The sequence below is a fragment of the Hyperoodon ampullatus genome (genome assembly GCF_949752795.1).
Source record: "Hyperoodon ampullatus genome assembly, chromosome: 11".
NCBI lineage: Eukaryota > Metazoa > Chordata > Mammalia > Artiodactyla > Ziphiidae > Hyperoodon > Hyperoodon ampullatus.
In genome coordinates this window covers 46043253-46069621 of record NC_136924.1, presented here as the reverse complement: position 1 = coordinate 46069621, position 26369 = coordinate 46043253, and the positions used below count along the sequence as shown (strand labels likewise).

Sequence of the window (26369 nt, the reverse complement as noted above, 5' to 3'; positions counted from 1 at the left end):
AAGCTTCATTAAACACTTAGCAACAAGATGGCTACCAATTTTTTTAAAAATCTTTTATTATGGAAAAACCATTACAACTTCATCAAAGAAGAGAAAATTGTAAGATGAACCCCGTATTCTCATCACACTGATTTAATACAGCACTTGATTTATCTATTTTTTATTTATGAAGCATTTTAAAGCAAATCCAAAATCATGGAATTTTTTCATTAAATACTTTGGCATCAGTCTCTGAAATATTGGGATATTTTCTTATATAATATGTCATAATCATAACTAAAAATTTGATTATAATCATTTAAAATCATTTAATACCTGGTTCATATTCATTTTCCCTGATTGTCTCAAAAATATCTTTTTATACTTGGTTTGTTCAAACCAAGATACAAACAAATTTTATATACTGAATTTTGTTGTTATATATCTCTTAATTATTTTTTAATTTAAAGAGTCTCTTCTTCTCCCTGCCTCTGTCCCCTTCCCCCATCTTTTATGCCATTGACTTGTTAAAGAAACTGGGTCAGTTGTCCTGTAAGAATGTTGTCCTTTCTAGATTGATCTGATTCCTTCCTCATGAGATCCCTTTACCTCTTTCCTCAATCTCCTATTTGTCTTGTAAACTGGAAATTAGAGCTAAAACCTTGATTATATTTAGGGTCAGCCTTTTCGGTAAGAATATAACATAAAATATTTATCATTAAAAATAATTTAAACAACTTTATTAAATATAATTATATGTTTATTTTATAAAAGTAGAAAATTAGATAAGTAAAAATAAGAAAAAATCTGTTGTCTCACTACCTGTACTACCTGTAACACATAAAAGTTTGGTATAGTTTTTTTCTCTATTTTGGTATACAAAAGTTGGTTGTTATTTTTTAATGTAACTACTTTCATACAGTATACTGCAGTTTATATCCCTCTTCTTTTTTTTTGGCCACACCACACGGCTTGAAGGATCTTAGTTCCCTGACCAAGGATCGAACCCAGGCCCATGGCAGTGAAAGCACAGAGTCCTAACCACTGGACTGCCAGGGAATTCCCTATATCTCTCTTTTTATTTTGTATGCTATTATGTGTACTATTATGTAATTGCTAGCCAGGGTTTATTTATTAGTATTATCATTAGTGTTATTATTATTATAACATTTATGTACCAAATACATAAATGTATTTAAGTATACAATTCTATGACTTTTGACAAATGTATATACATTATGTAACCAATATCCCAATTAACATAAAGTATGTTTCCATCACCATAGAAAGTCTCTCATGCCCCTTTCCAGGCAAATCTCTCTGTAGACAATTTCTGTTCTGATTTCTATCCTCATAAATTACTTCTCCTGTTCTACAATTTCATATAAATTAAATCATACAAATATGTATGATTTTTGTGTTATACCTGGATTTTATTAGTGAAAAAATATTGTGTAATAACATGGTATTTGTAATAACGACACAGTTAGTTCAAGAATACGGCAAGCTAAAAAAGTATGAACCAAAATTTGTGAACTCAGAATTTTTAGTGAAGTGCATTTTAGAATGACCTTTTTGAGATGATTTGGTGAGATTCAAGAGTAAACTTTACAGTGCGACATTTATGACTAGCTGTCACCCACTATTACCCTGAATCTGTTTGAGCCTCATCCATAAATACTCAGTAATATGATCCCCAGCATAATTGGTGAAATGTAATATAATGGAATGTAAGGTATGATCATAAATTTCTCACTATGTCAGTGTGTTAATAAGATAAGCTCTGTAAGAAAAAACAACAGGCATTAATAAAAGATGCTAACCTAAAGAGATTTTAAGTACCTATAACTTAAATACTTGAAACTTTTGTATCTAAAATATTTTGGATATAATGTGATACTGAATAAAAATAAAGTTATAACAGTGGAAAGAATTTAGTGCTCCACAGAAAGATGAGGGAAGATGAGCAAGTTGAAAAGCAAAATTTATTGAGAAGAAAATAAAATGAAATAGAAATGCTAAATCCAGTGAAGGACCTGCACTGTTGGTGGGAACGTAAGTTGGTGCAGCCACTGTGGAAAACAGTATGGAGGTTCCTCAGAAAACTAAAAATAGAATTACCATATGATTCAGCAATCCCACTCCTGGGCATATATCTGGACAAAACTATAATTCAGAAAGATACATGAACCCCTATGTTCATAGCAGCACTATTCACAATAGCCAAGACATGGAAACAACCTAAATGTCCATCAACAGATGAATGGATAAAGAAGATGTGGTACATATATATAATGGAATACTACTCAGCCATAAAGAAGAACGAAATAATGCCATTTGCAGCAACATGGATACAACTAGAGATTATCATACTAAGGGAAGTAAGTCAGAAAGAGAAAGACAAGTACCACGTGATATCATTTATATGTGAAATCTAAAATATCACACAAATGAACTCCTCTATGAAATGGAAACAGACTCACAGACAGAAAGAACAGACTGATAGTTGCCAACGGGGAGGGGCTTGGGGGAGGGATGGAGTGGGAAGTTGGGATTAGCAGATGTAAGCTTTATATATAGAATGGATAAACAACAAGGGCCTACTATATAGCACAGAGAACTGTACTCAATATCCTGTGATAAACCATAATGAAAAACAATATCAAAAAAGAATGTATAGGGGCTTTGCTGATGGCTCAGTGGTTAAGAATCTGCCTGCCAATGCAGGGGACGCAGGTTTGTGCCCCAGTCCAGGAAGATCCCACATGCCGCGGAGCAGCTGGGCCTGTGAGCCGTGGCCTCTGGGCCTACGTGTCCGGAGCCTGTGCTCTGCAACGGGAGAGGCCCGCATACTGCAAAAAAATATATATATATATGTACATAGGGACTTCCCTGGCAGTCCAGTGGTTAAGACTCCATGCTTCCAATGCACGGGGTGCGGGTTTGATCCCTGGTCAAGGAACTAAGATCCCACATGCCACGCAGTGTGGCTGAAGGGGAAAAAAAAAGTGTGTGTGTGTGTGTGTGTGTGTGTGTATCTGAATCACTTTGCTGTGCAGCAATGATCAACACAACATTGTAAATCAACTATACTTCAATAAAAAGTAAAAATAGGGCTTCCCTGGTGGCACAGTGGTTAATAATCCACCTGCCAATGCAGGGGACACGGGTTCGAGCCCTGGTGTGGGAAGATCCCACATGCCGTGGAGCAAATAAGCCCGTGCACTACAAGCCTGCCCTCTAGAGCCTGCAAGCCACAACTACTGGGCCCACCTGCCACAACTAATGAATCCTGTAGGCCTAGAGCCTGTGCTCCACAACAAGAGAAACAACCGCAATGAGAAGCCCGCACACTGCAACAAAGAGTAGCCCCAGGTCACCACAACTAGAGGAAGCCCACACACAGCAACAAAGACCCAATGCACCCAAAAATAAATAAATTTTTTTAAAGTAAAATTTTTTAAAAATCGAGTGAAGGAAAAGTATAATAATGAGAAAGTGCCTCCCCTCATTCTCAAAGGGTTAATAACAAGATTTGAGCTGTAATGTGGAACACTTGAGCTAACTAAAATGGAGAACTTTGGCAAGGAGTATTAAGTATCAAAGTTGTATACTCTTTTTGAGAGGATTTTAATTTTTTTAAAAGGATTACTAATTTTATTATTTTTATTTTTGGGGGGTACTTTTTGCTTTTTTTAAACAACTTCATTGGAGTATAATTCTTTACAATGTTGTGCTAGTTTCTGCTGTATAACAAAGTGAATCAGTTATATGTATACATATATCCTGATATCCCCTCCCTCTTGCGTCTCCTTCCACCTTCCCTAACCCACCCCTCTAGGTGGACACAAAGCACCGAGCTGATCTCCCTGTGCTATGCAGCTGCTTCCCACTACCTATCTACTTTAAAGTTGGTAGTATATATATGTCCATGCCACTCTCTCACTTCATCCCAGCTTACCCTACCCCTTCCCTGTGTCCTCAAGTCCATCCTCTACATCTGCATCTTTATTCCTGTTCTGCATTTTTTTTTTTAGATTCCATATATATGTGTTAGCATATGGTATTTGTCTTTCTCTTTCTGACTTACTTCACTCTGTATGACAGACTCTAGGTCCATCCACCTTGCTACATATAACACAACTTCATTTCATTTTATGGCTGAGTAATATTTCATTGTATATATATGACACATCTTCTTTAACCATTCATCTGTCAATGGACACTTAGATTGCTTCCATGTCATGGCTATCCTAGATAGTGCTGCAATGAACATTGTGGTACATGACTCTTTTTGAATTATGGTTTTCTCAGGGTGTATGCCCAGTAGTGGGATTGCTGGGTAGTATGGTAGTTCTATTTTTAGTTTTTTAAGGAACTCCATACTGTTCTCCATAGTGGCTGTATGAATTTACATTCCCACCAACAGTGCAAGAGGGTTCCCTTTTCTACACACCCTCTCCAGTACTTACTGTTTGTAGATTTTTTGATGATGACCATTCTGACTGGTGTAAGGTGATACATCATTGTAATTTTGATTTCCCTAATAATTAGTTATGGTGAGCATTCTTTCATGTGTTTGCTGGCAATCTTTATATCTTCTTTGGAGAAATGTCTATTTAGGGCTTCTGCCCATGTGTGGATGGGGTTGGTTTTTTTTTCGATATTGAGCTACATTAGCTGCTTGTATATTTTGGAGATTCATCCTTTGTCAGTTGCTTCATTTGCAAATATTTTCTTCCATTCTGAGGGCTGTCTTTTTGTCATGTTTATGGCTTCCTTTGATATGCAAAACCTTTTAAGTTTAATTAGGTCCCATTTGTTTATTTTTGTTTTTATTTCCATTTCTCTAGGTGGTGGGTCAAAAAGTATCTTGCCGTGATTTATGTCATAGAGTGTTCTGCCTATGTTTTCCTCTCAGAGTTTTATAGTGTCTGGACTTACATTTAGGTCTTTAATCCATTTTGAGTTTATTTTTGTGTTTGGTGTTAGGGAGTGTTCTAATTTCATTCTTTTACATTTGGCTTTCCAGTTTTCCCAGCACCACTTATTGAAGAGGCTGTCTTTTCTCCACTGTACATTCCTGCCTCCTTTATCAAAGATAAGGTGACCATACATGTGTGGGTTTATCTCTGGGCTTTCTATCCTGTTCCATTGATCTATAGTTCCAGTTCTGTGCCAGCACCATATGGTTTTGAATACTGTAGCTTTGTAGTATAGTCTGAAGTCAGGGAGCCTGATTCCTCCAGCTTCGTTTTTCTTTCTCAAGATTGCTTTGGCTATTGGGGGTCTTTTGTGTTTCCATACAAATTGTGAAATTTTTTGTTCTAGTTCTGTGAAAAATGCCATTGGTAGTTTGATAGAGATTGCCTTGAATCTGTAGATTGCTTTAGGTAGTATAGTCATTTTCACAATGTTTACTCTTCCAATCCAAGAACATGGTATATCTCTCCATATATTCATATCATCTTTAATTCCTTTCATCAGTGTCTTATAGTTTTCTGCATATAGGTCTTCTGTCTCCTTAGGTAGGTATATTCCTAGATATTTTATTATTTTTGTTGCAATGGTAAATGGGAGTGTTTCCTTAATTTCTCTTTCATATTTTTCATCATTAGTGTATAGGAATGCAAGAGATTTCTGTGCATTCATTTGTATCCTGCTATTTTACCAAATTCACTGATTACTCCTTCTAGTTTTCTGGTATCATCTTTAGGATTCTCTATGTATAGTGTCATGTCATCTGAAAACAGTGACAGCTTTACTTCTTCTTTACCGATTTGGATTCCTTTTATTTCTTTTTCTTCTCTGATTGCTGTGGCTAATACTTCCAAAACTATGTTGAATAATAATGGTGAGAGTGGGCATCTTGTGTTGTTCCTGATATTAGTGGAAATTGTTTTAATTTTTCTACCATTGGGAACAATGTTTGCTGTGGGTTTGTCATATATGGTCTTTATTATGATGAGGTAATTTCCCTCTATGCCTATGTTCTGAAGGGTTTTAATCATAAATGGGTGTTGAATTTTGTTGAAAGCTTTTTCTGCATCTATTGAGATGATCATATGGTTTTTCTTCTTCAATTTGTTAATATGGTGTATCACATTGATTAATTATATATATTGAAGAATCCTTGCATCCCTGGGATAAACCCCACCTGATCATGGTGTATGATCCTTTTAATGTGCTGTTGGATTCTGTTTGCTAGTATTTTGTTGAAGATTTTAGCATCTATGTTCATCAGTGATGTTGGCCTATAGTTTTCTTGTTTTGCGACATCTTTGTCTGGTATTGATATCAGGGTGATGGTGGCCTCGTGGAATGAGTTTGAGAGTGTTCCTCCCTCTGCTATATTTTGGAAGAGTTTGAGGAGAATAGATGTTAGCTCTTCTCTAAATGTTTGATAGAATTCGCCTGTGAAGTCATCTGGTCTCGGCCTTTTGTTTCTTGGAAGATTTTTAATCACAGTTTCAATTTCAGTGCTTGTGATTGGGCTGTTCATATTTTCTGTTTCTTCCTGGTTCAGTCTCAGAAGGTTGTGCTCTCCTAAGAACTTGTTCATTTCTTACAGGTTGTCCATTTTATTGGCATATAGTTGCTTGTAGTAATTTCTCATGACCTTTTCTATTTCTGCAGTGTCAGTTGTTACTTCTCTGTTTCATTTCCAATTCTGGATTGATTTGAGTCTTATCCCTCTTTTTCTTAATGAGTCTGGCTAATGGTTTATCAATTTTGTTTATCTTCTCCAAAAACCATCTTTTAGTTTTATTGATCTTTGCTACTGTTTCCTTCATTTCTTTTGCATTTATTTCTGATCTGATGTATGTGATTTCTTTCCTTCTGCTAACTTTTGGGTTTATTTGTTCTTCTTTCTCTAATTCCTTTAAGTGATATGTTAGGTTGTTTATTTGAGATGTTTCTTGTTCCCTGAGGTAGGATTGTATTGCTATACACTTTCCTCTTAGAACTGCTTTTGCTGCAGCCCATAGCTTTTGAGCTGTCGTGTTTTTTTTCTTTTTAATCTTTATTGGAGTATAATTGCTGTACAATGCTGTGTTAGTTTCTGCTTTATAACAAAGTGAATCAGTTATAAATATACATATGTTCCCATATCTTTTCCCTCTTGCATCTCCCTCCCTCCCACCCTCCCTATCCCACCCCTCTAGGTGGTCACAAAGCACCGAGCTGATCTCCCTGGGCTATGCGCTGCTTCCCACTAGCTATCTATTTTACGTTTGGTAGTGTATATATGTCCATGCCATTCTCTCACTTCGTCACAGCTTACACTTCCCTGTCCCCATATCCTCAAGTCCATTCTCTAGTAGTTCTGTGTCTTTATTCCCATCTTACCCCTGGGTTCTTCATGACTTTTTTTTTTTCTTAGAATCCATGTATATGTGTTAGCATATGGTATTTGTCTTTCTCTTTCTGACTTACTTCAATCTGTATGACAGACTCTACGTCCATCCACCTCACTACAGATAGCTCAATTTCGTTTCTTTTTATGGCTGAGTAATATTCCATTTTATATATGTGCCACATCTTCTTTATCCATTCATCTGATGATGGACACTTAGGTTGCTTCCATCTCCTGGCTATTGTAAATAGAGCTGCAATTAACATTTTGGTACATGACTCTTTTTAAATTATGGTTTTCTCAGGGTATATGCCCAGTAGTGGGATTGCTGGGTCATATGGTAGTTCTATTTGTAGTTTTTTAAGGAACCTCCATACTGTTCCCCATAGTGGCTGTACCAATTCACATTCCCACCAGCAGTGCAAGAGTGTTCCCTTTTCTCCACACCCTCTCCAGCATTTATTGTTTCTAGATTTTTTGATGATGGCCATTCTGACTGGTGTGAGATGATATCTCATTGTAGTTTTGATATGCATTTCTCTAATGATTAATGATGTTGAGCATTCTTTCATGTGTTTGTTGGCAGTCTGTATATCTTCTTTGGAGAAATGTCTATTTAGGTCTTCTGCCCATTTTTGGATTGGGTTGTTTGTTTTTTTGTTATTGAGCTGCATGAGCTGCATGTGCTGCTTGTAAATTTTGGAGATTAATCCTTTGTCAGTTGCTTCATTTGCAAATATTTTCTCCCATTCTGAGGGTTTTCTTTTGGTCTTGTTTATGGTTTCCTTTCCTGTGCAAAAGCTTTGAAGTTTCATTAGGTCCCATTTGTTTATTTTTGTCTTTATTTCCATTTCTCTAGGAGGTGGGTCAAAAAGGATCTTGCTGTGATTTATGTCATAGAGTGTTCTGCCTATGTTTTCCTCTAAGAGTTTTATAGTGTCCAGTCTTACATTTAGGTCTTTAATCCATTTTGAGCTTTTTGTTGTGCATGGTGTTGGGGAGTGTTCTAATCTCATACTTTTTCATGTCCCTGTCCCGTTTTCCCAGCACCACTTATTGAAGAGACTGTCCTTTCTCCACTGTACACTCTTGTGTCCTTTATCAAAGATAAGGTGACCATAAGTGCGTGGTTTTATCTCTGGTCTTTCTATCCTGTTCCATTGATCTATCTTTCTGTTTTTGTGACAGTACCATACTGTCTTGATTACTGTAGCTTTGTAGTGTAGTCTGAAGTCAGGGAGCCTGATTGCTCCAGCTCCGTTTTTCATTCTCAAGATTGCTTTGGCTATTTGGGGTCTTTCATGTTTCCATACAAATTGTGAAATTTTTTGTTCTAGTTCTGTGAAAAATGCCAGAGGTAGTTTGATAGGGATTGCATTGAATCTGTAGATTGCTTTGGGTAGTAGAGTCATTTTCACAATATTGATTCTTCCAATCCAAGAATATGGTATATCTCTCCATCTATTTGTATCATCTTTAATTTCTTTCATCAATGTCTTATAATTCTCTGCATACAGGCCTTTTGTGGGCCGTCGTGTTTTCATTGTCATTTGTTTCTAGGTATTTTTTGATTACCTCTTTGATTTCTTCAGTGATCACTTGGTTATTTAGTAATGCATTGTTCAGCCTCCATATGTTTGTATTTTTGACAGTTTTTTTTCCTATAATTGATATGTAGTCTCATAACGTTGTGGTCAGAAAAAATATTTGCTACTATTTCAATTTTCTTAACTTTACAGAGGCTTGATTTGTGACCCAAGATATGATCTATCCTGGAGAATGTTCCATGAGCACTTGAAAAGAAAGTGTATTCTGTTGTTTTGGATGGAATGTCCTGTAAATATCAATTAAGTCCATCTTCTTTAATGTGTCCTTTAAAGCTTATGTTTCCTTATTTATTTTCATTTTGGATGATCTGTCCATAGGTGAAAGTGAGGTGTCAAAGTCCCCTACTATTATTGGGTTACTGTCGATTTCCCCTTTTACAGCTGTTAGCATTTGTCTTATATATTGAGGTGCTCTTATGTTGGGTGCTTTAGTATTTACTATCGTTGTATTCTTCTTTGATTGATCCCGTGATCATTATGTATTGTCCTTCTTTGTCTCTTGTCTTTATTTTAAAATCTTTTTTTGTCTGTTATGAGAATTGCTACTCCCGCTTTCTTTTGATTTCCATTTGCATAGAATATCTCTTTCCATCCCCTCAGTTTCAGTCTGTACATGTCCCTAGGTCTCAAGTGGGTCTCTTGTACACAGCATATATATGGGTTTTGTTTCTGTTTCCATTCAACCTGTCTATGTCTTTTGGTTGGAGCATTTAATCCATTTACATTTAAGGTAGTTATCGATATGTATGTTCCTCTTACCATTTTCTTAATTGTTTTGGGTTGGGTTTTGTAGGTGTTTTCCTTCTCTTGTGTTTCCTTCCTAGAGAATTTCCTTTAACATTTACTGTATTGCTGGTTTGGTGGTGCTGAATTCTCCTAGCTTTTCCTTGTCTGTAAAGCTTTTAATTCCTCTGTCAAATCTGAATGAGATCCATGCTGAGTAAAGTAATCTGGGTTGTAGGTTTTTCCCTTTCATCACTTTAAATATGTCCTGCGTCTCCCTTCTGGCTTGCAGAGTTTATGCTGAAAGATCAGCTGTTAACCTTATGGGGATTCCCTTGTATGTTATTTGTTGCTTGTCCCTTGCTGCTTTTAATATTTTTTCTTTGTATTTAGTTTTTGATAGTTTGATTAATATGTGTCTTGGCATGTTTCTCATTGGATTTATCCTTTTTGGGACTCTCTGCACCTCCTGGACTTGATTGACAATTTCCTTTCCCATATTAGGGTAGTTTTCCACTTTAATGTCTTCAAATATTTTGAATATTTGAAGAAGAATATCTCTTCTTCTCTTCTACTTCTGGGACCCCTATAGTTAGAATGTTGGTGTGTTTAATGTTGTCCCAGAGGTCTCTGATACTGTCCTCTCTTCTTTTCATTCTTTTTTCTTTATTCTGCTCTGCAGTAGTTATTTCCACTATTTTATATTCCAGGTCACTTATCCATTCTTCTGCCTCAGTTATTCTGCTATTGATTCCTTCTAGAGAATTTTTTATTTCATTTATTGTGTTGCTCATCATTGTTTGTTTGCTCTTTAGTTCTTCTAGGTCCTTGTTAAATGTTTCTTTTATTTATTTTCTCCATTCTATTTCCAAGATTTTGCATCATCTTTACTGTCATTAGTTTGAATCCTTTTTTAGGTAGACTCCCTATTTCCTCTTCATTTGTTTGGTCTGGTGGGTTTTTACCTTGCTCCTTCATCTGCTGCATATTTCTCTGTCTTCTCATTTTGCTTAACTTACTGTGTTTGGTGTCTCCTTTTCATAGGCTGCAGGTTCATAGTTTCCATTGTTTTTGTTGCCTTCCCCCAGTGGGTAAGGTTTGTTCAGTGGATTGTGTAGGCTTCCTGTTGGAGGGGACTGGTGCCTGTGTTCTGGTGGATGAGGCTGTATCTTGTCTTTCTGGTGGGCAGGACCACGTCCAGTGATGTGTTTTCGTATGTCTGTGAAGTTATTATGATTTTAGGCAGCCTCTCTGCTAATGGGTGGGGTTGTGTTCCTGTCTTGCTATTTATTTGGCATGTGGTGTCCAGCACTGGAGCTTGCTGGTCCTTGAGTGGAGCTGGGTGTTAGCGTTTATATGGAGATCTCTGGGAGTGCTTTCACCAACTGATATCATGTGGGGCCTGGAGGTCTCTGGTGGTCCAATGTCCTGAACTTGGCTCTTCCACCTCAGACGCTCAGGCCTGACACCCGGCCAGAGCACCAAGACCCTATGAGCCACATGGTTGTGCCAAGCCACTCTGGTCCAACAGGCCTTGACCAAGAGGATTTTAATTTTAATGTTTAAAGAATCACCAGAAAAGTCCCTTCTTATGGTGGATAGACTAGATCCTTCTCAAGGCTCACTCTTCTGATGATGCACCAAAAGAGAATGGAAGGAAAATCTGAGAAACAATGTTATCTAATGTTTTACTTCATTATATCAGTTTCAGCATACAGCCATTGCTTAATATATTTACATATGTGCACACACAGACACACACACACACAGCCTGTCTCACCAAGTAAACAAAGTGTTTGATACATCTTACATCTGGTAGGCTAGGGGTTGCTATGACAATGGATGGTAAGAAATATACTATTTTTCTAATTCTAAAATGGCATCTCTTCTGTTTAGCTCAATGCACTCTAAAAAATAAGATACAATACAATAAGTAAATTAATTACTGAAAAGGGATTTATAGAAAAAGGAAAATTTTACTACAAACCTCTCTGTTTTATACTTCATTTTCTTCTCCCTCGTTTCCACTTATGAAAATAATCCACAAACAGAAATCAACTCTGAGACACAGAAATAATGCTTAATACTTAAACCACAACAGTAACCAAAAGCTAACCCGCAAAACTATTTCTGTTGTCAAGGGGAACCTGCAGTGATCTTTTAATTCTTTGCCTAGAGAGCTGATATTAAAGTAAAATGGAGTGTTAAAGTTGGCTTTGACTCCTGTATCTATTATCCCCGACTATACCTCCCCCACCCCAGTAGGTAACAGGACCTTATTGATAAGCAAGTCCATCATAGAAAAACAGTTTGCAGTGCTAAATAATTAATTATGCTGAATGTGAAATTAATACTGGTTTCAATTTGTGTCTTTTCATTGTCATTTATTTTATTTTTTACAATGTATTTTTTATTGACTTATAGTTGATTTACAATGTTGTGTTAATTATTCCTGTACAGCAAAGTGATTTGGTTATAAATATATTACACATATATATATATATATATATATATATATATATATATATATACACACACACATTCTTTTTTTAAAAATTCCTCTCCTATGGTTTGTCATAGGATACTGAACACAGTTCTCTGTGCTATACAGTAGGATCTTTTTCTTAATCCGTTCCATATATAATAGCTTACAGCTGCTAACCCCAACCTCCCACTCTATCCCTCCCCCAACCCCCTCCCCCTTGGCAACCATAAGTCTGTTCTCTATGTCCATGAGTCTGTTTGTTTCACAGATAGGTTCATTTATGTCATATTTTAGATTCCATATATCATATCCATATGATAGCTCTAGTTGCATCATGTTGCTGCACATGACCTTATTTCATTCTTTTTTATGGCTGAGTAATATTTCAGTCTGTATGTGTGTGTGTGTGTGTGTGTGTGTGTGTGTGTACTCATTTTTGTCCATTCATCTGTCGATGGACATTTAGATTTCTTCCATGTCTTGGCTATTGTAAATAGTGCTGCTATGAACATAGGAGTGCATGCATCTTTGCAACTTATAGCTTTATCTGGGTATATGCACAGGAGTGGGATTGCTGGATCATATGGCAACTCTATTTTTAGTTTTTTTGAGGAAACTTAATACTCTTTTCCATAATGGCTGTAACAATTTACATTCTTACCAACAGTGTAAAATGGTTCCCTTTTCTTCACAACCTCTCCAGCATTTATTATTTGTAGACTTTTTGATGATGGCCATTCTGACTGGTGTGAGGTGGTACCACATTGTATTTTTGATTTGCATTTCTCTAATAATTAGCAATGATGAGCATATTTCCATGTGCCTTTTGGCTATATGTATGTTTTATTTGGAGAATTGTCTATTTAGGTCTTCTGCCCATTTTTCAATTGGGTTTTTTTTTATTGTTGCTTTTATTGAATTGTAGGAGCTGTTTGTATATTTTGCAAATTAAGCCCTTGTCAGTCACATCATTTTCCAATAGTTTATCCCAGTCTATAGGTTGTCTTTTCGTTTTGCTTATGGTTTCCTTTGCTGTGCAAAAGCTTACAAGTTTGATTAGGTCCCATTTGTTTATTTTTGCTTTTATTTCTATTGCCTTGGGACATTGAACTAAGAAAACATTGGTACAATTTATGTCAGAGAATGTTTTGCCTGTGTTCTCTTTTAGTAGTTTTATGGTGTCTTGCCTTATATTTAAGTTTTTAAGCCATTTTGAGTTTATTTTTGGTGTGAGGGTGTGTTCTAATTACATTTATTTACATGCAGCTGTCCAACTGTCCCAATACCACTTGCTGAAGAGACTGTCTTTTCCCCGTTGTGTATACTTGCCTCCTTTGTCAAAGATTAATTGTCCATAGGCATGTGGGTTTATTTCTGGGCTCTCTTTTCCATTGATCCATATGTCTGTTTTTGTGCCAATACCACACTGTTTTGATTACCGTAGCTTTGTAATATTGTCTGAAGTCTGAGAGGGTTATGCCCCCTGCTCTGTTCTTCTTCCTCAGGATTGTTTGGCAATTCTGGGTCTTCCAGGGTTCCATATAAATTTTAGAATTATTTGATCTAGTTCTGTGAAAAATGTCATGGGTAATTTGTTAGGGATCACATTAAATCTGTAGATTGCTTTGTGTACTATGGCCATTTTAACACTAAAGAACGTGGGATACCTTTCCATTTCTTTGAATTATCTTCAATTTCCTTTATTAGTATTTTGTAGTTCTCAGCATATAAGTCTTTCACTTCCTGGTGAAGTTTATTCCTGAGTATTTTATTTTATTTTATTTTTTGCTGTGATTTTGAAAGGGATTGTTTTTTTGCATTCCCTTCTGATATTTCATTGTTAGTGTAAAAAATACGACCCATTTCTGTATATTAATCTTGTAACCTGCTACCTTGCTGAATTCATTTCAGTTCTTCTCCTCCAATTTGGATACCTTTTATTTCTTTTTCTTGCCTGCTTGCTATAGCTAGGACTTCCAATACTATATTGAATAGAAGAGGGAGAGTGGGCATCCTTATCTTGTTCCAGATTTTCGTGGGAAGGCTTTCAGCTTTTCACTGTTGAGTGTTATATTGGCTGTGGGTTTGTCATAACTAGCTTCTATTATGTGGAGATATGTTCCCTCTTTACCCACTTTGGTAAGAGTTTTTATCATGAATGGATGTTAAATTTTGTCAAATGCTCTTTCTGCATTTTTCAATATGATCATGTGGTTTTATCTTTTCTTTTGCTGATGTGGTGTATCTCATTGATTGATTTGCTTATGTTGAACCATCCTTGTGAACTTGGGATGAATCCCATTTGGTTGTGGTGTATGATCTTTTTTATGTGTTGTAGGATTTGGTTTGCTAATTTTTTTGCGAATTTTTGTGTCTACATTCACCAAAGTTGTTGGCCTGTAATTTTCTTTTTTGGTGATGTCTTTGTCTGCTTTTGGTATCACAGTGATGGTGGCTTCATTAGAATGTCTTTGGGAGTGTTCTCTTCAACTTTTTGGAAGAGTTTGGGATGGATCAGTTTAAGTTCTTCTTTGTATGTTTGGTAGAATTCTCCTGTGAAGCCATCTGGTCCTGGACTTTCATTGTCATTTATTCTAAAATATCAGAATTTCTTCAGAGGAAGTTGTCCTGGTAAATACTTGGTACTGATTTTCAACCTTGAAATAAACAATAAATGACAGTGCATGAGTTGACCTTTGGTCCCATTAACAAAACTAAGTCATGCTACTGAGTACCAAATAAGTCCAGACAGGCTTGAAAGAAGACAGAGGAAAGGAAAAAAGATAAAGAGCTGTGGGGTGAAAATGAAAGGGAGAGAGTTATCAGAAGGAAATGGTGGCAAATGATAGGTGCCTCTGATAGTAGTAAACAATCATTTCCAGAGTAAAAATTGAGCTAGGAAAAAAAAATTGTTGAGTATAATCAGAAAAATATTTACTGATTTTTTTCCTTAAGAAAATGGTCTCAAAGTTACTAGGTTAAATTCCTACTCTAAATTTGTCAGATTAAACGTACTTACTTTTGCAGGGTCTTGGATCAATGAAATTCCATTAATTGTGATTAGGTACTCACATTGTTCATAAAATTATCTTCTCAATAAATGTTTGCCAACAGGGTTGTGACCTGTTTGATAGTTAGCTACTATGTGTAATGTATTTTTTGTGTTAATTAGTCAGAACCTTGTCACCAAGAATGAACCTGCATGCTGCAGGAAAGTGCATTCAGTAAGCTGTCTCATTTTTCCTCTGCCTCATATTCACGATTCACCCATTTGCAATAAAGCATATTGTATTATGAGCAGGAATCAAAAAATCTATTTTAAAATCTAAGAAGAGATGTAGAGAACAAATATATGGACACCAAGGGGGAAAGGGGCATGGGATAAATTGGGAGATTGGGATTGACATATATATATTATTGATACTATGCATAAAATAGATAACTAATGAGAACCTACTGTATAGCTCAAGAAACTCTGCTCAGTGCTCTGTAGTGACCTAAACGGGAAGGAGATCCAAAAAAGAGGGGATATATGTATACATATGGCTGATTGACTTTGCTGTACAGTAGAAACTAACACAACATTGTAAAGCAACTATACTCCAATAAAAATTAATTTAAAAAGTAAAATCTAAGAAGAATATGAAATTCTAGTCTGAAGAAGGGTAATGACTGCTTTTTTGTTTTATTATTTATATCACCTTTAATATTGTCATTTTTATCTTTTTCTCCTTTAAAATTGTTAACATTGCAGCTCATATTGCCCAAAGAAAGATTTACAATTCAAAATGAAAAAATTTAATGTATTTGTGCTTATTTTAAGACCAAAATATGCGTTGCTGGATGAATGCACCAGCGCTGTCAGCATTGATGTTGAAGGAAAGATATTTCAGGCTGCAAAATGGGCTGGAATTTCCTTACTTTCTATAACACACAGGCCTTCTCTTTGGTAAGTGTTTCCAATGCTCATTTATGATAGATGATTTTTTTATATTTCTGAAAGAATAACTTTGCCAAACTTTTTACTATAGAGCATAAGACATTTCAGTTATTTTCTGCCTGTATTTCTGTTAACGTTAAACTATGTCTAAAAGAGTAAAATCACTCTCAAGCTAAAGGATGAAGTTCATGTATTTGATAACATATGACAGAGATTAGTGATCTTTTCTGTATACTTCTGAGTAACTATGTTTAGGGTTTTAAGGTTTCCAAAAATTTGACCACCCAATGGGTGGGACCTTACCAAAATTAAATTGAAAACAATGTATTTCCATGTCAAGGGAAAAATTGAAATGTGAAAATACTGCTATTAAAATATGAGAGCTAAAATAAAAGTAATGGAAGAACAAAAGGTACCCCAAACCTAACATTATAACAATGAATTTTTTGAAAATTATCATCACACTCCAATAATTCTGAAAGGAAGTAGAAAAATCCACTGATTTTTAAAAACTGAAACAGTCATTATTCTATAGCATACACTGGGAAAGAATATATTTATATAATTTACATCACCTTTTTAGTTCTTTTTTAAAAATCCAGGAAAAAGAAATATCACAACTTGATATCCCTCCAAATGATTAAGTTGGAGAAAGCACAGGAAAGAAAAAGTGTGGGTTTTTTTGCTTTGTTTTAAGGAAAAATGAACAAAAATGTTTTATAAATAATATTTCATAAAACCTAATGGGCCCTCCCATCAGGAAACTTGCACAAGCCTCTTAGATAGCCTCATCCACCAGAGGGCAGACAGCAGAGGCAAGAAGAACTATAGTCCTGCAGCCTGTGGAACACAAAACCACATTCACAGACAGATAGACAAGATGAAAAAGCAGAGGGCTATGTACCAGATGAAGGAACAAGATAAAACCCCAGAAAAACAATGAAATGAAGTGGAGATAGGCAACATTCCAGAAAAAGAATTCAGAATAATGATAGTGAAGATGATCCAGGACCTCGGAAAAACAATGGAGACAAAGATCGAGAAGATGCAAGAAATGCTTCACAAGACCTAGAAAAATTAAAGAACAAACAAACAGAGATGACCAGTACAATAACTGAAATGAAAAATACACTAGAAGGAAGCAATAGCAGAATAACTGAGGCAGAAGAAGGGATAAGTGACCTGGAAGACAGAACAGTGGAATTCACTGCTGAGGAACAGAATAAAGAAAAAAGAATGAAAAGAAATGAAGACAGCCTAAGAGGCCTCTGGGACAACATTAAATGCAACAATGTTCGCATTACAGGGGTCCCAGAAGGAGAAGAGAGAGTGAAAGGACCCGAGAAAATATCTGAAGAGATTATAGTCAAAAACTTCTATAACATGGGAAAAGAAATAGCCACCCAAGTTCAGGAAGCTGAGAGAGTCCCATACAGGATAAACCTAATGAGAAACACTCTGAGACACATAGTAATCAAATTGGAAAAAATTAAAGACAAAGAAAAAGTATTGAAAGCAGCAAGGGAAAAACGACAAATAACATACAGGGGAACTCCCATAAGTTTAACAGCTGATTTCTCAACAGAAACTCTACAAGCCAGAAGGGAGTGGCATGACATATTTAAAGTGATGAAAGGGAATAACCTACAACCAAGATTACTCTACCTGGCAAGGATCTCATTCAGATTCGATGGAGAAATCAAAAGCTTTACAGACAAGCAAAAGCTAAGAGAATTCAACACCACCAAACCAAACCAGCTCTACAACAAATGCTAAAGGAACTTCTCTAAGTGGGAAACACAAGAGAGGAAAAGGAACTACAAAAACAACCCAAAACAATTAAGAAAATGGTAATAGGAACTTATACATCAATAATTACCTTAAACATGAATGGATTAAATGCTCCAACCAAAAGACACAGGCTCGCTGAATGGATACAAAAACAAGACCCACATATACGCTGTCTACAAGAGACCCACTTCAGACCTAGGGACACATACAGACTGAAAGTGAGGGGGTGTAAAAAGATATTCCATGCAAATGGAAATCAAAAGAAAGCTGGAGTAGCAATACTCATATCAGATAAAATAGACTTTAAAATAAAGAATGGTACAAGAGACAAGTAAGGACACTACATAATGATCAAGGGATCAATCCAAGAAGAAGATATAACAATTATAACTATATATGCACCCAACATAGGAGCATCTCAATACATAAGGCAACTACTAACAGCTCTAAAAGAGGAAATGGACAGTAACACAATAATAGTGAGGGACTTTAACACCTCACTTACACTAATGGATAGATCATCCAAAATGAAAATAAATAAGGAAACAGAAGTTTTAAATGACACAATACACCAGATAGATTTAATTGATATTTATAGGACATTCCATCCAAAAACAGCAGATTACACTTTCTTCTCACGTGTGCACGGAACATTCTCCAGAATAGATCACATCTTGGGTCACAAATCAAGCCTCAGTAAATTTAAGAAAATTGAAATTATATCAAGCATCTTTTCTGACCACAATTGTGTGAGATTAAAAATCAATTACAGGGAAAAAAACCATAAAAAAACACAAACACATAGAGGCTAAACAATACATTACTAAATAACCAAGAGATCACTGAAGAAATCAAAGAGGAAATCATAAAATACCTAGAGTGAAATGACAATGAAAATACGATGATCCAAAACCTATGGGATGCAGCAAAAGCAGTTCTAAGATGGAAGTTTATAACAATACAATCCGACCTCAAGAAACAGCAAACATCTCAAATAAACAACCTAACCTTACACCTAAAGAAACTAGAGACAGAAGAACAAAAAAAAACCCCCAAAGTTAGTAGAAGGAAAGAAATCATAAATATCACAGCAGAAATAAATGAAATAGAAACAAAGAAGACAGTAGCAAAAATCAATAAAACTAAAAACTGGTTCCTTGAGAAGATAAACAAAATTGATAAACCATTAGGCAGACTCATCAAGAAAAAGAGGGAGAGGACTCAAATCAATAAAATTAGAAATGAAAAAGGAGAAGTTACAACTGACACTGCAGAAATACAAAGCATCCCAAAAGACTAGTATAAGCAACTCTATGCCAATAAAATGGACAACCTGGAAGAAATGGACAAATTCTTAGAAAGGTATAACCTTCCAAGACTGAACCAGGAAGAAATAGAAAATATGAGCAGACTGATCACAAGCACTGAAATTAAGACTGTGATTAAAAATCTTCCAACAAACAAAAGCCCAGGACCAGATGGTGTCACAGGTGAATTCTATCAAACATTTAGAGAAGAGCTAACACCCATCCTTCTCAAACTCTTCCAAAAAATTGCAGAGGAAAGAACACTCCCAAACACTTTCTATGAGGCCACCATCACCCTGATACCAAAACCAGACAAAAATACTACAAAAAAAGAAAATTACAGACCAATATCACTGATGAATGTAGATGCAAAAATCCTCAACAGGGCTTCCCTGGTGGCACAGTGGTTGAGAGTCCACCTGTCGATGCAGGGGACATGGGTTCATGCCCTGGTCCGGGAAGATCCCATATGCCGTGGGGCGGCTGGGCCCCTGAGCCATGGCCACTGAGCCTGCACGTCCAGAGCCTGTGCTCCACAATGGGATAGGCCACAACAGGAGAGGCCCGTGTACCACAAAAAAGAAAAAAAAAATCCTCAACAAAATACTAGCAAACAGAGTCCAACAGCACATTAAAAGTATCATACACCATGAGCAAGTGGGATTTATCCCAGGGATGCAAGGATTCTTCAATATACGCAAATCAGTCAATGTGATATACCATATTAACAAATTGAAGAAGAAAAACCATATGATTATCTCAATAGATGCAGAAAAATCTTTTGACAAAATTCAACATCCATTTATGATAAAAACTCTCCAGAAAGTGGGCATAGAGGGAACCTACCTCAACATAATAAAGGCCATATATGACAAACCCACAGCCAGCATCATCCTCAATGTTGAAAAACTGAAAGCATTTCCTGTAAGATCAGAAACAAGACAAGGATGTCCACTCTCACCAGTACTTTTCAACATAGTTTTGGAAGTCCTAGCCACAGCAATCAGAGAAGAAAAAGAAATAAAAGTAATACAAATTGGAAAAGAAGAAGTAAAACTGTCACTCTTTGCAGATGACATGATACTATACATAGAGAATCCTAAAGATGCCACCAGAAAATTACTAGAGCTAATCAATGAATTTGGTAAAGAACCAGGATACAAAATTAATTCACAGAAATCTCTTGCATTCCTATATACTAACGATGAAAAATCTGAAAGAGAAATTAAGGAAACACTCCCATTTACCATTGCAACAAAAAGAATAAAATACCTAAGAATAAACCTACCTAAGGAGACAAAAGACCTGTATGCAGAAAACTATAAGACACAGCTGAAAGAAATTAAAGATGATACAAACAGATGGAGAGATATACCATGTTCTTAGATTGGAAAAATCAATATTGTGAAAATGACTATACTACCCAAAGCAATCTACAGATTCAATGCATTCCCTATCAAATTACCAATGGTATTTTTAATGGAACTAGAACAAAAAAATCTTAAAATTTCTATGGAGACACAAAAGACCCGGAATAGCCAAGACGGTCTTGAGGGGAAAAAACAGAGCTGTAGGAATCATACTCCCTGACTTCAGGTTATACCTCAAAGCTACAGTAATCAAGACAATATGACACTGGCAGAAAAACAGAAATATAGATCAATGGAACAAGATAGAAAGCCCAGAGGTAAACCCACCCACCCGTGGTCAACTAATCTATGGCAAAGGAGGCAAGGATATACAATGGAGAAAAGACTGTCTCTTTAATAAGTGGTGCTGGGAAAACTGTACAGCTACATGTAAAAGAATGAAATTAGAAGACTCCCTAATACCATACACAAAAATAAACTCAAAATGGATTAGAGACCTAAATGTAAGACCAGACACTGTAAAACTCTTAGAGGAAAACATAGGAAGAACACTCTTTGACATAAATCACAGCAAGATCTTTTTTGATCCACCTCCTAGAGTAATAGAAATAAAAAGAAAAATTAACAAATGGGACCTAATGAAACTTAAAATTTTTGTAAACCAAAGGAAACTACAAACAAGACAAAAAGACAACCTTGAGAATGGGTGAAAAAATTTGCAAATGAATCAATGGACAAAGGATTAATCTCCAAATATATAAACAGCTCATGCAGCTCAATATTAAAAAAAAAACAACCCAACCCAAAAATGGGCAGGAGAAAAAAAAAAACCTAATGGTATTTTCCCTTTTTAAAAAATTATGATAACATTTTTATCATTCCCCTACTTTTTTATTGATTCATCATCATAATAATAGTTGCTAATGCTGATTCAGCACCTATTCTATTCCAGGCTCATTTTATTTAAGCCTAATAACAACACTATAGAGTATAGGTAGTCTAATTACTCCCATGATACAGATGAAGAAACTGAGAGCTAGAAAAATGAGAAAAATAATTTACTATGATCATACTCCCTATACTCTACTATATTGCTCTATGTATTATAAGGAGCTCAAAATGTATCTCATGTATAAATCATAAAAACACTTTTTCATTCACCCTGCGTTCTACTCTCTACATTCGCATTTCTATTTCATAAATCAAAATCTTTTCCTTTGACATGTTAGTAACTATATAATGGACTCTATATGCTTTGGCTGATCACATATATGCCAAAGCTGTCATTATATACATGACTTCAAACCTAGACTAAAATTGTGAGTAAGCTGAGCATTCCATGTAGATCAGGCTTTAACTGTTCAAACTTCTTTGACTGAATTCTACTTCTATAGAGAAGATAATAATCTATTTCACACTTTATTTAAACATTCAGATTTTTCATATTTTTCTTTCCTCAGATAGTTTACCTAAAAATAGAGGATTTCATGAAGTGACCCCTTCTATGGAATTTTGTAGTTTGTCTCTCTGTTGTTAAAGAATTAATTAGCATCTGGAGTGATAGGACCCTGATTTGCCAGTCTCCCCAGAGGCAGTCTGTATCTAGTCCAGGATGAGGTAGAGTCCATGTCAATGAGTATGATTGCTCTGATTTCCCCTTGGATAAAACCAACAGGAACTGGTTTAAGACAGTCATGACATATGCCTGTGGAACCAGGCCAGAAGAACTCTTGAGTCCCTTCTGGCTCTTAGTCCTGGTGTTTTTATGACTTCTATCAATGGGTTTATTATGCCTTCCTGTCATTTATTTCCTATTCAAGTAGCCTAAAGAGGCACTGGAAGCATATTCAGCCATTTTTTTCTTAATTTAAGAACAAAGAGGTTTTTGTTGTTGTTGTTGTTTTTAAGACTTTTTTTTAGTTTTAGGTTCACAAAAAAATTGAAAGGAACAGAAATATGCCTTATACTCTCTGCCCAAACATGCATAGCCTCCCTCATTATCAACATCCCCCACCAGAGTGGTATAATTGTTACAATTGATGAACCTATACTGACATATCATTATCATCCAAAGTCCATAATTTACATTAGGCTTCACTTAGTGTTGTGCAGTCTATGGGTTTGGACAAATTTATAATTACATGTATCTATCATTATAGTATTATGTAGAATATTTTCACTGCTCTAAGAATCCTCTGTGCTCTGCTTATTTATCCCTCCTTCCCCAACACCTAGAAACCACTCATCTTTAATGTTTCCACAGTTTTTCCTTTTCCAGAATGTCATATACCTGGAACCATACAGTATGTGGCCTTTCAAATTGGTTTCTTTAACTTGGTGATGATAGTCATTTAATTTTCCTCCATGTCTTTTCAAGGCTTGCTAGCTCATTTCTTTTTAGTGCTGAATGATATTCCACTGTTTTGATGTCACAGTTTGTTTATCCATTCACCTACTGAAGGACATTTGGTTGCCTCCAAGTTTTAGCAATTATGAATAAAGCTGTTATAAACATTCATATGCAGGTTTTTGTGCAGACATGAGTTCTCTCAAGTCCTTTGGGTAAATATCAAGGCATTCAGTTACTGGATCATACTGTTAAGAGTATGTTTAGTTTTGTAAGAAACTGCAAAACTGTCTTCCAAAGTAGCTCTACCATTTTTCATTACCACCAGCAATGAAAGAGAGTCCCTATTGGTCCACAGCTTTACATTTGGTGTTGTCAGTATTCTGGATTTTGTCCATTCAAATAGGTAGGTAGTGGACAATTTTTTAAACAAATAATAAAATCAAATTTTATACTTTCTAACAAGAAAAACATGTTTTTAATTGCAGCTACCCATAGTATATTTCCCCGTAAACTGAAAAGCGCATTAGTTCTGCTTTATGAAATAGTTTAGTCATTTTAGGTTGTAGAAATCTATTATTTCTGATTATCCTTTGTTCCTACATGAAATTCTTATTTTCCCTGAAAAGATTTCAGAAGAGGAAAATATGTATTATATTTTCCTCCATAACAACAAATGGGTAATTGTTGATTGTAAAGATGAAAATCAATACCAGTATCAGAAGAGGTCAAAAATTATAGAAGCTTATTAAATTATCTGATTCCTGAATATAATTACAATTTTATAATTATCACTATCCAGTGCTTTATCTTATTTGTGTAGAATGTCTGCAGATTATTTCCAATGAGGCTCTGTTAAAATAGTAGTTTCTTTTAAATTCCTCTGACTAAGATAAACTCTGAAATATTATTTTAGCCCATAATATAGAACACACCTTTGAATATCAGGTCATGAAACACCTATACAGTTTCTTCCCCCATGTAAAAACCAAATAATGTTGTAGGACCAGAGTGATGAGCCAAACCTACAACATAAATTGAAGATGGAAGTTGCTCAAGTTCTGAACTACTGTGTTCTAAAATTGTTCCTGGTTGTAGCCCCAAGGTTAGGAAAGCCCAAGAGAAGTTGAGAATGAAATAAACAAAATGATTTTTTTACTATTATTTCTCTTATCACCATCCTTCTTTTGTTTTTCCATTACTTTTGTTTTAGCTCTCATATTTTAATAGCACTTTTGTCACATTTAAATTTTTTCCCCTGATTTAGGAATACATTGTTTTCAATTTAATTTTTGTGAGGTACCACCCATTGTGAGGTCAAATTTTTGGAAAACTTAAAACCCTAAAGATAGTTACTCAAAAGAATATGGAAAAGATTAATCTCTGTCATATGTTATCAAACATGTGAACTTCAGCCTTCAGCTTGAGAATGATATTTACTCTTTTAGACATAGTTTAACTTAGTTTAGTTTCCCCATCTTACAGCATGTTAAAACCACCCAAACAAAATGGGATGAAACCCAAATTTCTATCAATTGGTGAATGGATAAAATGTGTAATACAATGGAATATTATTCAGCCATAAAAATGAATGAAGTACAAACACTACAACTAGATGAACTTTGAAATCATTTTGTTGGGTGGAAGAAGTCAGTCACAAAAAGCCACATTTTATATGAGTACATATATATGAAATGTCCAGAACAGAAAAATCCATAGAGTCATAAAGGAGATTGGTGGTTGGCAGGAGAAATTGGGAGGGACTGCTAATGTGTATGAGGTTTCTTTTTGAGGTGAAGAAAATATTCTGGAATTGGATAGTTCTGATGGTTGCATGAGCTTGTAAATATACCAAAAATCATTGAATTTTACATTTTAAAAGGATGAATTTATGGTATATGAATCATATCTCAGTTTAAAAATGGAGGTAAAAGCTACTTGATATACCCCCACTGATCATAGTAAATAATGACTGATGAGAGCTTAAAAGAGAGCAAGAAGTGAGAAAAACTGTAAGAGAAAAAACTGAGGACACATAAGAACATGTGCCTCTTCAGCATAGTGACAAAATGCAGTGGCTCAGCCATGCAAGGACAGCTCTGTCAGAGATTGGTGACCTTAGCCTTCATTTAGGAGAAGGTGAACTGCCTTCTGTCTCATCAATAAAGTCATCTCTATACCTCTCTGAAGTTCCTAATTATGAACTTGAGCCATGAGAAAAGAGATTAAATTATATGAAAGCATGGAAGTATTGATAGCTGAAGACTTCTATCAGTTCATTTTTTTTAATGTTTTAAAACTTTATTTTTTGAGAAATTTTTACTTATGTTGACTAACTCATTCCCAAAGGATAGTGTACTAATGAATTGGTATTGTATTTCCTTTATTTTTCTTAGTTATCTTTTAATAGCCTTTAAAATTTTTACTTTCTTCCCTCTGCTTCCTTTCCTTATTCCCATTCTAAGTATGCTTTGATATTTATTCATACTGGGCTATGAATATAAGTAGATGCAACAGTATGTCTTCCTTTGCAATTCACGTATATTCACAATATAAAATTAATTTAATACAAGCAATAAAATTTCCTAGAGGCTAGACTAATGACTTTTGGAGTAAAAAAATCACAATATTTTACCTCTTGAGGGATTCTTGAAAATCAAATGTAAAATAGGCACCTTACTTAAAATTTGCCTTTGGATATCAATTAGCATGATAAATCTATAACTAAAATGGCTTTTTGTAATTATTGCTAATAATATTATTTCATTTTGATTATGCAGGAAATACCACACTCATTTATTACAGTTTGATGGTGAAGGAGGTTGGCGCTTTGAACAATTGGACACTGCTATTCGTTTAACACTAAGTGAAGAAAAACAAAAGCTAGAATCTCAGCTAGCTGGAATTCCCAAAATGCAGCAGAGACTCAATGAACTATGTAAAATTTTGGGAGAAGACTCGGTGCTGAAAACAATAAAAAATGAAGATGAGACATCCTAATTTATTTTGACATGTTTTAAAAGTTAATTTTTAGTTAAAGGCTCAGAGACACTGTTATAGGGCATGCATTGTGTTAAGCTAAGCACAGAGGAAAAAAAGACAGCAAGAAATGTTTTATAAGGTTTTAGCATCAAGGAAATGTAAGATCTGACTTTTCAGAAGAAAATAAACAAATGCATTATGTAAGATTAGTCATTATGGCTTATACTAATTTCTAGTGAAAGCCTGATTCACATGTAAAACAGGATTTTCTAGGCAACTTCATGATGAATACTAGATTTGCTAATGTGTATGTGTTGTGTCTGAAATTCTTAACAAACATGGGACATATCTTGAGAACTGACAACTTAAGAGCAGTGTTTGGGTTGAAACAAGGTACATAAAATTAGAAGTTTGAGTAACATTTCTATCCATTTATGGTTTTTAGATTTAACAGCTAGAATTCATGTTCCTTTATTGCTAG

The 26369-nt window shown here is 35.2% G+C and overlaps 1 protein-coding gene across 5 annotated transcripts in view; it reads left to right on the top strand.

Moving 5' to 3' along the window:
* Positions 1-25906, top strand: part of ABCD2 (ATP binding cassette subfamily D member 2) — a gene marked incomplete at both ends in the record, with an annotated part of 79075 nt that extends 53169 nt beyond the window's left edge. For 4 of the 5 annotated variants that reach the window (XM_079714439.1, XM_079714436.1, XM_079714437.1 and 1 more), the window contains 2 exons: positions 15975-16100; positions 25687-25906. In XM_079714439.1, the coding sequence (XP_079570565.1) occupies positions 15975-16100; positions 25687-25906 (346 nt within the window). The remainder of the gene's footprint in view (positions 1-15974; positions 16101-25686) is intronic. The other variant, XM_079714438.1, reaches the window with a different exon arrangement.
* Between the last annotated feature and the right edge of the window lie 463 nt (positions 25907-26369).